Consider the following 13,229-nt stretch of genomic DNA (forward strand, 5'->3'; position numbering starts at 1 on the left):
TCTATGACTACAACTTTTTTATTGTTGTTTGCTAATTGCGATCTCACTTGATGCGACGGCTTTTCATTGAACAAGTAAGGGCATGCATGGAGTTTCATAACTTGAAAAAATGTTTTTCACTTTTCTCCAATTTTTTTCTTTTTCTATGAAGTTCTATGGCTACAACTTTTCCATAATTCTCTGTTCGCTTAAGACTCAATTTTTCGATTTTTTTTTCAAGTTAGTTTTTTTGAAACATATCTTTTCCCTCCTTTTCATGATGTAAAAAAAACTTTTCATAAAAATTTAATTCCATAGAACACCCTTATATGAAAGTTCTATGTCTACAACTTTTCATAGACGCCATGATATGAAGTTGTAATTTTATAACTTTTTGAATAATGGGGTCAACCCGGGTCAACTATTCACAGAGGAAGTTTGAGTAATAGTGTTCCAGGCTAAGACATAAATTTTTTTTGATAATTCAACTGTGGAAGTTTATAACGCTGTCCGTCAAAATGAACAAGAAGTCCTGATTTTTAGAGAAATACTGACTTTAGATAACGAGAAAAAGTTGTCAGTTTGTCCAAAATACCCAATCCAATAGGACCCAATTAACCCAAAACGACGAAAAAGTACGCGTGGAGGCGTAATTTGTGTCGCGAAACATACGTCAAATGTTTAATCTAAAAAAATCTTTCAGAGATGAAAATTTTCTAATCAAAGAGACCTTTGCAATTTAAGCATCATTTAAAGCCAAAACTTGTAGACTTCACAGAGTAGCAAATATGATACAGTCCGTTTTTCCATGATCTGAAAATCAAATAAATCTTTAATATCAAATAAAAAATTTTGCTGATAGAAACTTAGGTACAGTTTCTTAATTTCAATTTCATCTGCTCAATCTCTGTATTAATTGTATTAAAGTGTAAATGTGTTCCATCCCGGGCTGACCCGTCTTAGATATCATATATGGTTCCATCCAATCATGGTACTAGGACCATATTTGGTTCAATTCAAGTCATAGTTTTTTTTCTTGTTTAATCTTTCTATGCCTTCTAAGAAGCATTATAAGATCTTGGGCAGGTTTTTTTAAGATTTTACATTAAAAAAGTTAGTATCAGCAGAACCGCACGCGTGTGATGATTTTCTCCCAGACCAAATTTTTTATGATCTTACAAATGCTATGTAGGAAGTTGTCGTGGTCTTGGATATGATAACCAAGACACCATAAATTATCATGGAAACAGTTCAGGTTTTCTCCACTTTCACTTTGATTGAAATTTCTTTAACCGTAAAAAATGAATGCTCTATTTTGATGCCTTTGGTCTATGTGGACCATAGATTTCTGTGATCTTGACACCGATAAAGAATCTAAGACACCATCAATCTTATGTTTTTCGAGACCGTTTTTTAAAACAATCCGTTGTCTTTTTTGTCTTTTTTGCAATATTTCAAGTTCTTTTAAATGATGCAAAATACTTCTATGATCATGGTTTTTTTTATTAGCCATAGATTTCCATGGTCCTTGACATGGAATCTAAGTCACCATCAATCTCTTTTGTTCCGACCCCACCTTTTTGAATTTTTGTTTTTATAGGGAGTTATCGAGGTATAAATTTATGTGAATAATTGCTGTTTTATTCAAATTTTCAGTATTTTTGACCAATATTTCGTCAGTTTCGCTAAAACATGTTACAATTGATAACTGCACTGTTAATTATTTCATCTCTAAAGATAGAAGAGGGTTGCTGATTTGTTTTATCCAAGTTTTTTTTCTAGAATTTATGCTAAATTTTTCAAAAATCAGACTTTTTTCGAGAAGCATGGGACCACACTTGCTTTTTTCAGCCCACTTGCTTTAAATATTCTGAAAGTTCTCACCTTAAAACTGCAGTCAAAATTTTTTTCAGCTCAGAAAAGAACTATTTGTAATCTGGATGGCTTTAAAAATCTTCTGGATCAAAATTTTGCAGGTTTTTTGCGAATTTAAACTCGATAATTACAAAAAAAGCTTTATTTTTTTGACAAACTGAAAAATTTTGTTATAAAGTTGTTCTGTTTCGTAATCATTTGAACAATTGACTGTTTTGCTAGACGCGAAGCAAAATCTGGGCCGATCTTGATCTCACCAAGGATCCTTATGATAAATTTTTTTAGATTTAAATGGAGCTCGACCTTTTCTTCAAAACATTTCCGCTATGTAAATGTTTTTTATGTATTTACATGACAATAATCTCAAATCAGGGCTCAATTAATGACAGATACTTTTACAGAAAAGGTTTCCAACTCTAGAGTTAAGCTCATGGTTTTCATGGCTTTGACCAATTGTTTTCGTAAAAATTTTATAGAGTTCTTGAGTTTTGATTTCATTTGTTATACTTTTTGTAGCCCAATGACTTAGTGTCCCAATCACAGATGCAGTAAGCGTTTTTTGAGGCATAGATAACCTAGACAACTCTTTCGATTGTTATCTAATGTCTGTTATGAATTTGAATATAATTGTTAAGAAAACATCGGTGAATTTTTGAACCTTGATAATTTTTTATCCTATTTCACTCAATTTCGGGCGTGGTCTCAGTAAAAAAAATCAGAATCCAATTTCCTGTGTCTAAAAAAGTTTTGTTGGAAACCATTTTATATTCAACTAATAATTTCCTTGTTTTTATACTACGCGTTTTCAAATATAAATTTTTTCTTTTTCAGTTTTGATCGTAATTGCTTTTTTATGAGTCCATTTTGTTTCCTTCTCGAAATATCACATTATTGGCAAACCTAATCGAAGGAAAGCATAGCAGAAAAAATGATTTTTTTTTGTGGAATAATTTATGTTTTTGGCTGAAACCAAATTATCTCGCAAAATTTTGTGGATTTTTGTTGTTTTTTCTATGTTTGCCTTTCCTTTAGTTGTTTTGTTGTTTACGCCATAAAACTGATAACGATAGGTCTCAATACTTCCCAAGATGTATAACTCCGCCTAGATAAAGATATCAGTTTATAGCTGTTTGTTTTAATGACGTTCAAATTAAATTTTTTTAAGAGTTTTCTGTTAACTTTCTCTGTTTGCTTTCAATTTGGTCACCAAGCAACTCAATCTCACTAAAAAAATTCTCAATTACTTTTGATGATTCAAACACTTTTATCACGCTTGGTTAAACGTTTTGAGGGGTTGCTCCGATCATTTTTTTAAAATTTTTCGAGATTTCAATACTGTTCATTTTTTGGGTTTCTTTTTTGTTGTCGTGTCTACGTGGTCCTTTTTAGGGAAGACTCGTTGATGTTAGGATGAGGGACAATTTACAGTTCTTGCAGGTAACATCTAAAATTTTTAGAGCCTTGAATAGTGTGATCTCGTAAAATTGGCTTCATTGTTTGTTTGTTTGTTTGTTTATTTGTTTGTTTGTTTGTCTGTTTGTTCGTTTGTTTGTTTGTTTGTTTGTTTGCTTGCTTGTTTGGTTGTTTGTTTGTTTGTTTATTTTGAGAGGTCGTGACATGGTCCCATTATTAACATGCCAAATTAGTTTCCAGGAAATTTGCATTTTAGTACATTTCTTTTTGTTGAAGTATTAAATCTGTTATGAATTTTCGAAATATTTGTTTCCAAAACATAATTGTGTTTTTGAGATTCGACATTTTTGAAATAATTTTTCGGTCAAACTGTAGCTGAGTCTCTGTAAACACAGATGGCAGCCCGATTGCAGTGAGCTATCAATTAACCCTGATAACAGTTTTAGCTTCAAACTTCTGTTTCTCGGCTTTGTTACCATTTTAATACGAGACTTCATAAAATGTTTGAGAATTTTGTTTTATATTTGTACATTTTAGAGTATTTTTGTTTTCCTATTGGTTTATGACATTAATCGTAAGTCCCATTGGCTTTAAAATGTTGTGCAATTGAAGATTGGATTATGGATTGAAATAAAGAAATGATATCTAATGACATTAATAACTGTGATGTTAAATGTTTTCAAAAATAGAAATGTTTTTTTAACTTTGCACCTCTATGCTATTTTTTCTTTTTTTTCGGCCTGTTTAACCAGTCACATTGAGACTCGGTCCCAATTTTTTCTAATGTAGTATATGTTAAACTGTTTTGTTTAGGTTTTATCTGATACGAGTTTGATTTTTTTTATGAGTTTTATATTGTAGAAATCGAGTTGTGTTCGTAAATAACGTTTGTTTTTTTGATATTTTTGTGGTCTTTTATATCAGTTCTATTATCAAAAATTTTCATGGGCCATCTAGCGTATATTGAACAATATGCAAGTTTCCGATCTCTTCATCATTTGGTAGCCAATTAAATAAAGAATTTTGATGAGCGGGGTCGGAACATTATGTGCGCACGCACATTACCGAGCCTCCTTGTCCTTGTCTAAACCTTCTTCTTGAATTTTCCTTTGCCAAAGTTTTCTCTGTCAAGCTATTTGAATTTCATTTACTCATAAAAAACAGGTGCTGAATCTTTTTATTTATGGTCTTTTACGGGTCATAGATTACCTATGGTCTTGGATATGAAATCAAGGTCACCATAGAAAAGTTTTTCATTTATTCAAAAAAATTGAATTAAGTCACGTTGTGCTCAAAATGCTGAAACCTGGTTTTTTGTTCCGACCCCACTTGTGGGGGGAGGAACTATATACACAAAAGTCTTTCTATTGTTCAGTCATTTTTGGCCGATCGATGTATTCGTCGTAGAGAAATGTGAGTCCTATCTTTAAAAAGCTGGTCCAGCGTAGAATTCAAAATTAAAAAGAGTTTTTTCGATTTTCGTTTTCGGCGAGGAGTTTTCGAGGATTGAAGTTTTGTGTGAAAACGCGATATTTGTTCCCTTTTAGTGTAATTTTTCTCCAAAATAAAATATTTTCTATAAAAAAATTATTTTAAAATTAAAATTCACGCCAAAAAATGGACCAGTTTGTTGTTCCTAATAGACTAAAGGCAATAAGAAAGACTAGTTTTGGTCTCTTTGGGAAGTTCACTATCGAAGAAATTTCGAACTCTATTTGAGAGCTCTTTTTTATAAAACTTTTCTCTTTTTGCTTTTTTTATGTCAGCTAAGGACAAGTCAGGTTTTTTTATCAAGGTTCTGTTAATAACAAACTTTCTTTACAGTCAAATTAAGCCCAATGAACAGAAAACATTGTTTTCAAAGAATTGCTCTTGTTTTTTTTGGCTTCGATTCTCAGTTTTCGTAATTTTAAATAAAATTTTGATTTTATTTTTGAGAATTTACTAATTTTTTGGAGCTCTAAGGCGTGGATTCATTGACTAACAGTACAATATGATCCAAAATGAGCATTAAGTGAACATATCTAGTGCTTTGAGGGGACAGCTATTGGCTGTTAAGACTTAAAAAATAATTTTTCGTTTTTTTCTTGAACATTTAAGAATCAAACATATTATCGTGAATTGCGGGTCAGTCCAGGGGTGACAGCACCCTCTTTTTTCCTACTGCAACCAAATTTAATCTGGTGAGCGATTTTTTCTTCTAACTATTCATTCTATGACTTCAATGATACAAGATATCAAAAGATTTAAAAAAAATTTGGGTATTTTCGTTTTATTGGTTACTTTGAACTCTAATCACATTATCCAAATATTTGCAGCTCCCATTGGCTTAAAGAATATGTTTAGTGACTCAGAGAAAAAAATATCATAGAAAAATTTATGATTTATATGGCTTCGACACGTTCTTCTCGCACTTTTCTTTCGAATTTTTGGTGTTCTTTCAATAGTAATAACACTTATTGTGATGTCTTATTGATTACCTATGCATGACAAAATTAAGTGTGCTCCCATCGCGACATCTTTAATTGTATTAATTGACTTCTAATGAAAGCTATTGAATTTACTGGTTGTTAAGAATTTTATAATAATTTTTTGAAAATTTTTTTTGAACACTAACAAATGTTACTTTTTTGTGAACTTTTAGTCAGTGTCAGTATTGACCTGACCCAATTGTTTTATACTGCAACTAAAATGGTTTTATATTCTGGTTTGTGGTTTTGTATTCTAACTATTGGTTATATGACTTCAATGACACAAGATTTCAATTTTTTTTAAAGTTTGTTTTGGATATTTTTATATTATTGGTTACTTTTGAACTCTTATCACATTATCCAAACATTATACACATCATCCAAATATTGTTTCATCCTATTGGTTTTGGACGTTCAGTGAATCACAGATAAAGTTTTTAGAGAAAAGCTAATGGATTAATTGGCTTCCACACTTTCTTCTCGCACTTTTTTTAACGAATTTTTGTGTTTGCCTGTTTTTGTTATTGTTTTCAAAGTCATAAGACTTTTTGCAATGTCGTTTTAATTATCTATAAATAACAAACATCTTTTTCCGTCCATCGCGTTATATCTGAGCATAAATATTGAGCTCCGTTGAAAGATTATGTGTTTAATGGCTGTTAAGTGTTAAAAATAATTTTTCGAATTTTTTCTGAATATTAACCAATCCTGAACTTTTTTCGTGAACTAATGGTCAAATTCAGTTATAGCAGATTTCCGTTCTACTGCATCCAAAATTAATCTGGTTAGCGGTTTTGTCTTCTAACTATTAGCTTTAAAACTTCAATGCCACGAGATTTCATACTTTTTTTATTTTCGGGTAATTTATTCTATTGTTGGATCCTTCTGAACTCTTATCACATACACCTGCTGCTGATGGTCCGCATTGTTTTATGAATAAAATTCAACGGATCATAGACAAAGTTTTCAGTCAAGAGCTTATGATTTCAATTGCGTCGAAATATTCTTCTGACATTTTTCTACTGAATTTTCGGTTTTGCCTGTCTCTGTTGTCGTTTTCATAGTCAATATTTTGTTGTAGGGTCTTATTGATGAGATTTGATAGACAAACAAACTTATTGTCCCAACGAGGCATAATTTATTGTATTTATTGGCTTGCGTTGAAACCTAATGAAATTAATTGCGTTGATAATACAGGTTTTCTCGAAAATTTCGTGGTTCCAATGTATTTGTTTAAGTTTGTTGATTTTTTGAATTTATATCGATAAATAAAAGAAATCCAATTGCTCTTAAAAATTGTTTGAAAATAGAAGAGTTTTAAGTGAAAAGTTTGTTTTTTTAATGCCTTCGACAATTTTCTCGCCCAATTCTTTCTTGAACTTGCTGTTTTTGTTCTTTAGGTAGCCGTAAATTGCTGACGGTTCTCATAGGCTTCTAATTGAGCATTGAATGAATGATGTTACACAAGGAAGTCAGTTTATAGCGAATATTCTTAAAGTTTATGTTAAAGATTTTGAAGTTTTTTTTCAAAATTTTCAATTTTTGTTGTTCTTTTTGTCAAATTGTAAATTATTTTCATCAATGAGAGGGCCCATCCAATTTCTTGTAATTCATGAGATAACATATCTATTTATATTTTTTGTCACTGATGTTTTGTTTTTGGACAGTATGCGTTTTTTTGAACGTTCTCTGAATGGCCACTTTTTGTGTTTCTTTTTCTCTTCTTTCAGAACAATCGCAAATTAACAGATCCCAATGGTTTTCAAATGTGGCGCAAGTAAACTTATTTAATCTCTCAGTTTAAATCCTTCAGCTGAATCATTAGAACCGAACAATTGAATCAAAAATACATAATATTGAGATGATAGCTAATGACTTTAATGGTAGGAATAGTTTGTGTTTTCTCAAATCGTTTGTAATTTCTTGAGTTTCTCTTTAATTCGCTTCTATGGCTTAGTCTAAGCAAAGATAGGTCCTTTTGGTTTTGTAGCGAGTTTTTGATAATTTATTAAGGATTATTTAATTAGAAGCTAATGATTTTTCAGATTTTTGAAATTTCTTGGTGTAAAAATTGTTGATTAATTTTTAAGTTTCGCCTCACTGTTCGTTGTTTTTGTCAATTTGTTACCCAGTCCCATCAAGAAAACTTTCCGTCTGCTGTATTGTTAGAAAAAAAACTTGTGTAGTTAGGGTTCCACCTGACTGCACTTTGACGTTGTTACTAGGTGCTTTTAAATTTAGATATTCAGTTTTTGCCGTGAAATTTTTGTTTGTGCTGATTTAGTTTTTTTTGTTTTTTTTTGTCTTTTAGTCGCCTTAATGTCAGATCACGTTGGCGCTGTAATGAGGCATGGCATTATGTAATTCAATTAGTAGATAATTTGTGTAACGATTGCTTGAGCTCAAACATCTATTTTTGTTATCTCTTCATTTGGTTGACAATTTAATCAAAAATGTAGATGAGCTGGGGTCGGAACATCATGTGCGAATGCACATTAACGAGCCGCCTTGTTGTATAGTCTTTGAAATGGTATCTAAGATGGGTTATATTGGTCAGCCCGGGTTATCATTAAAAGCATAAGTAGTTTATCAGTTTTGAAAAACAATTCGAAGAAATGACAAATTTGAGTCATGTAACGTTTCCTAATAGTAATATCTTCAAAAAACAGTATCATGCCATAGGAGCAGTAACTGTGCGAATTTTCTATCGAACTCCAGTCATGATTTAATTTCGAATCCGACCATTTGAACTTTTTTTTTTATTTCAATTTTCTTTTTCAACATCAAGTTTCTATTGCCAAGCGAAGAACACAGCACGAGCCTGTTTATAAATAATCAATTAAAATGCTGAGATGTATTTCTCAAAATAACTAAAACATTGTATTTTAAATGATTGTGAGTTGCAATAAGTTCAGCTAGAAGATAATTCAATGCTTCGGAATAACATCTACTGTGACGTCATTGAAATTTTACTCTGTAAATTAATAGATTTATGCTTGAATCCGACGAAATTCTCAACACGGGTTAATTTGATTGCGCTCGAGTTAAGATGCATGTACAATAAAAACTCACCAGTACAAGCTGTGATGTCATCAGAGAAGACGTCTTCACTGGCCACTTCCGAGGCCCCGCTGGCATAGTGACAGTTGACACTGTATGCCACAGTGTATGGGCAGCCAGGGGTCAGAGTGGCGGGGGATATCACTGTCGTGCTCACTGATGTCGGTGCTGTTGAACACAGTCAAAAAGAACTTATAAGTTATGAATCTAGGATTACGATTTCTCAATCTGTTTTTGGCGATTTGCAGGTTTTTTGACGTCATTTAGAGTTGCGAAGACCGAATTCAGTTCGAGGACGGTTCGTTTCAGAAGCGGGTGAGGACGAAAAACAGAATTTACAGGACGACGACATCATTTACCCAGAAAACAGTTTTGCATTTTCAGACTTCCTTTTTACTAGTCTTCACAGCAAATTCAGATATTTGTTTCGTTTGGTTCTTCATAGTGCCAAGAAAATTATGAAATATGATATGATCACAATAGAGGTCAGAACTGAAAAAATATGGCTCAGTACTGATTTTGTCTGGGGTTCAAATCCAGGTTGATTTACAGTTAACAATTATTGGCCAAAACTTCATTCTAGAGGTGTCAAGATCTGGCCTAGACTTGGAATCAGATAGCTGAGACACATTAATGGGTTTTTAAATTTTTCACTGTCCCCTGTTTTGTACAACGTACAGTTTGCGCTGGAATAAAGGTTCCTGGTCTAAAATAAAAGTTACAAAAAGAGAACTTTTATTCTAGCGCAAATTGGACGTTGTAAAAAACAGGGGACAGTGAAAAATTTAAAAACCCTTTAAGGTGTCTCAGCTATCTGATTGATAACATATATGCATACTTTAGCTAGATCATAACAAATAATTTGGTTCGTATCTGCAGGAGAACTGATGCTTCTATGACGCAGAATTTGGCACGTTTATGTTGTCTGGTTGAGCATGATCTTTGCCTGTGGATCTTAGAACGCACAATGTGCGCTTTAAATTTGTATTTGTCATAAACGGGTTCAGGGAGACCTATGATCTATGGGGTGGGGGGTCTTCATCCTTAAATAGTTCAACAGCGCTTTCATACCCGGGTCGAGGAGTCACCGCCATTCAACGCAAAATATTGTAACATAAGAGGTGAATGCAGTGAAAAAAAATTTATCGCCTGGTAGCGGTGAAATTACATAACTTCACCGCCGAATTTAGCGGTGAATTTACTTAAATTCACCGCTCTGAAATGTCCAAATTATGTGAGATAAGCGGTGATTACAACGAAATTACATAAATTCACCGCTTAGAAAAAATTGTCAAAATTGTGTTAGATCAGCAGTGAATACGATGAAATTAATGGGGCGAAAGGGAGGATTTGTTAGATTTAACCCCCCACTAAAACTACCCCATAATCTTAAATTTCATATTTTGACACTTTTTTCTAAGCGGTGAACTTACAAAAAACCACCACATTTGACCGCTAAAATATGTAATTTCACCGCTAAAAATCGCAACTCTTACAAATACTACTCACAGCGCATGTTTTACAGATAGTAGAGTGAATGTGATTTGCATTCAAAACAAAATTACTAGAAATTAGTGAGAGATGGCGGATTGGAAGAAAAAGTGGGAGACATGCATGAGACGAGAGGTTCGAACTCTTGTAAGGGCGTGCAATGCGGTGAAATTTTGTAATTTCCACGCTTACTATAGAGGTGAAATTACATATTTTTAGCGCAAAATTATGTACGAAATTTGCGGTGAATAAGGCAACTCGTCACCGCAAATCTTCATGTAAACGATTAATACCGTGCCTCGCTGTAATGCCTAAGTTTCTAATAGATGAAAACTTGGGCCGCAAGCTTGAAATAATCACTGAGGCAAGCATGATATCTATTGTATGCTTGCATAAAATTACACAAATGGTTGGTTAATCCAATTTACGAGAACCAAACATTTAAAAAAAAGAAAAACTATTCATCCAAAAGAATCATATTCAAAACATTGATTGTAGTCACATTTATTAAATAGTCAGCTGTACAGCAGCTAATTTGTAAATTTTTACGTCTACTTGCTGTTGACGTGGTTGTCTTTTCAAAATCTGAAGTTTCTGTCAACTTCCTTTTGTTAATTTCTATGCTTTCTGTCTGTATTTTGATTATTAGAACATTATTATTTTATTGGAATACGTTCCCACTCTTCATACAAAGGTAACGATTCAAAATCAAATTCGTGGTCTGCATAGAGAAGGCAACAGAGCAATTTTTTTTAAATCCTCTTATACCTAGATATAGTTTTGAAACCTGTTTTAAATTTTGCCTCGGGAGTTTTGAAGATTAAATTGGGAGTCCACAAAATACTAAAATTACTCAATTTGCAGTTTCTGTAAAAGCTAATGCTTTGTTCTAGTGTACATTTAATAAAATGATCATTTATTTCAGAGTTTAGATCTTAATTTAGTTTGATCAATTGTTTAGAGAAAATTCGATGGAGCATCAAGAACCTTTAGGTTGGATTTGTCACTTTTTCAGTTCAAAAAAAACAAAAGTCTGTAACAAAACCTATCAACTAACAATAACAGAATTTTCAAGTCAACTGATTTTTCAGGTTTTTTGAGTTGAAACGGAGGTAAAATTATAAAGAATGTAACCAACAACTATCTGTTGCAACTTAATGCATTTCAACATCTTGATGTCTGATAATATGACAATAATCTTGAGGAAACTGTAGTATGCTTTTCTTGATTTTCAGAAGTTACACTTGTGAAGACCATTTGGCGATAGTACATGAAATTTTGATTAATTTTTCTGACACAGCTGGGGCTGAAAACACAAGTTGTCTGTTGTAAGCATAGAATTTACCAAACATTACTCATTAAATCTTTTTTCTCAGATCAGACTTTGATGATCTGATGCTTTATAAGGTAAATTTTGAGCAATAAAAATGATGATATGATTTTTTGAGAATTGCCCATTTTTCTGGAAGACTCTATACTTTTTTCTTACGAAGTCTTAGTTAAAAAAGGGCAACGCATTATATTATAAGTTCTCATTAGATATTTATCAACCTCGGTCAAAAAAAACTTTTCAGATCAACGTGGAAAGAGTTATTTGTTTTTCGATTGTCAAAAGGAACGTATTAAGCAATATTTTATCGAGATGGACTGCAAGCACATCAAAATTTTATTTTTTTTATAAATTAGTCCAGGAAAATCACAGTAAACAAAAACCTAAAAAAACTGCAGAAAAATTTTTTGAAAGAAATGCTCTGAAACTCCGGGTTTTGCTTAAAAATTACATCATGAACTTTCAAAGAAACGAACATTCTTCATCCTTAAGTTTCATTTCTTAACCTTGATTGACAAAGACTGAAAAACCGAACGAGTAGCTAGAAGGCGACAGTGAGATTTATAAATTTTTAAAGGGCTTCAAATGACGTCATCAGAGATCGTTATATGAAACTAATAAGATTGAAAATGTGGAAAAGACAGCAATTTGGGGGTTTTTAGTATCTCATTTTTAGTAGTAAATTTCTGTTCAGTTAGTTGAGTTCAGTTGTTTCAAAGTGCGAATGTGAGAGAGAATTAGATCACGCAGACAAATCAAAACGTTTAAGCAAAACTTATGCAAAAAAGACACACGTTTACATTAGTTGCTCAAATTTCATTCGAGAGGATAAAACGTTTTCAGTGGTAACTTGGAACAAAATTCTGATATTATTTGGATTTATTCTCGCGAAGTCTTTCTCTAAACAAATGAAACAGAAACAAAAGAACTATTTATTTTATTGTTTTTCAAAGACAAGAAAACCATCAGTGCTGTCTCACATTCGAATATTGGGGCATTTGGCTCCAAAACGTTGGAATTGTCTTTTAAAAGAAGCATACTTTTTTTACAGGATTTCGGTTCAACATTTGGCGAATCAGGACTTGACACCAAGAATAATTGTTATCCATGCAAGGATGTTTCGCATAAATTAAGCGAGAAATCCCCTCTTTAATGAAAAATCTTGGGAAACACTGTAATTTACAATTTTTTTACAATCTTGGATATTAATCATAAATGATAACATAACCCGTACCGAGCCCGCAGAGCCCATCAGGCCTGATTCAGAGTTTTTCCAGAGGCCAAATCTTGGCAGAGAGATGCCAAGACTTGGGTAGCGGAGCCAAGACTTGAGACATCTCTGGGCAGAGAGAGGCCAAGACTTGGGTTTTTCTGGGCAGCGCAGAACCCAAGTCTCTGAGCAGACTTAAGGTTGACATCATGAAGATCCTTTGTTTTAATTAAATGAGGGCAATTTTTTTTATAAACTTGGCGCCCAATTTCACGATTTCTGTCAAAAAAATCATTTGCAGTTGAAATTCATAAACTTCGTCCCAAGACTTGGGGCCTCTCTGGGCAGAGAAAATCCAAGTCTTGGGTTTCTCTGCCAAGTCTTAGAATCGGTTTCTTTT

The 13,229-nt window shown here is 32.7% G+C and overlaps 1 protein-coding gene across 1 annotated transcript in view; it reads right to left on the reverse strand.

Moving 5' to 3' along the window:
• The window catches only part of LOC142343000 (uncharacterized), a 175,788-nt gene that overhangs the window by 20,015 nt on the left and 142,544 nt on the right, over window positions 1-13,229 (reverse strand). The window contains exon 15 of the mRNA XM_075394682.1: window positions 8,811-8,966. Coding sequence (XP_075250797.1) covers window positions 8,811-8,966 — 156 coding nt within the window. The remainder of the gene's footprint in view (window positions 1-8,810; window positions 8,967-13,229) is intronic.

The sequence above is a fragment of the Convolutriloba macropyga genome, chromosome 7, assembly GCF_964194025.1.
Source record: "Convolutriloba macropyga chromosome 7, txConMacr16.3, whole genome shotgun sequence".
NCBI lineage: Eukaryota > Metazoa > Xenacoelomorpha > Acoela > Convolutidae > Convolutriloba > Convolutriloba macropyga.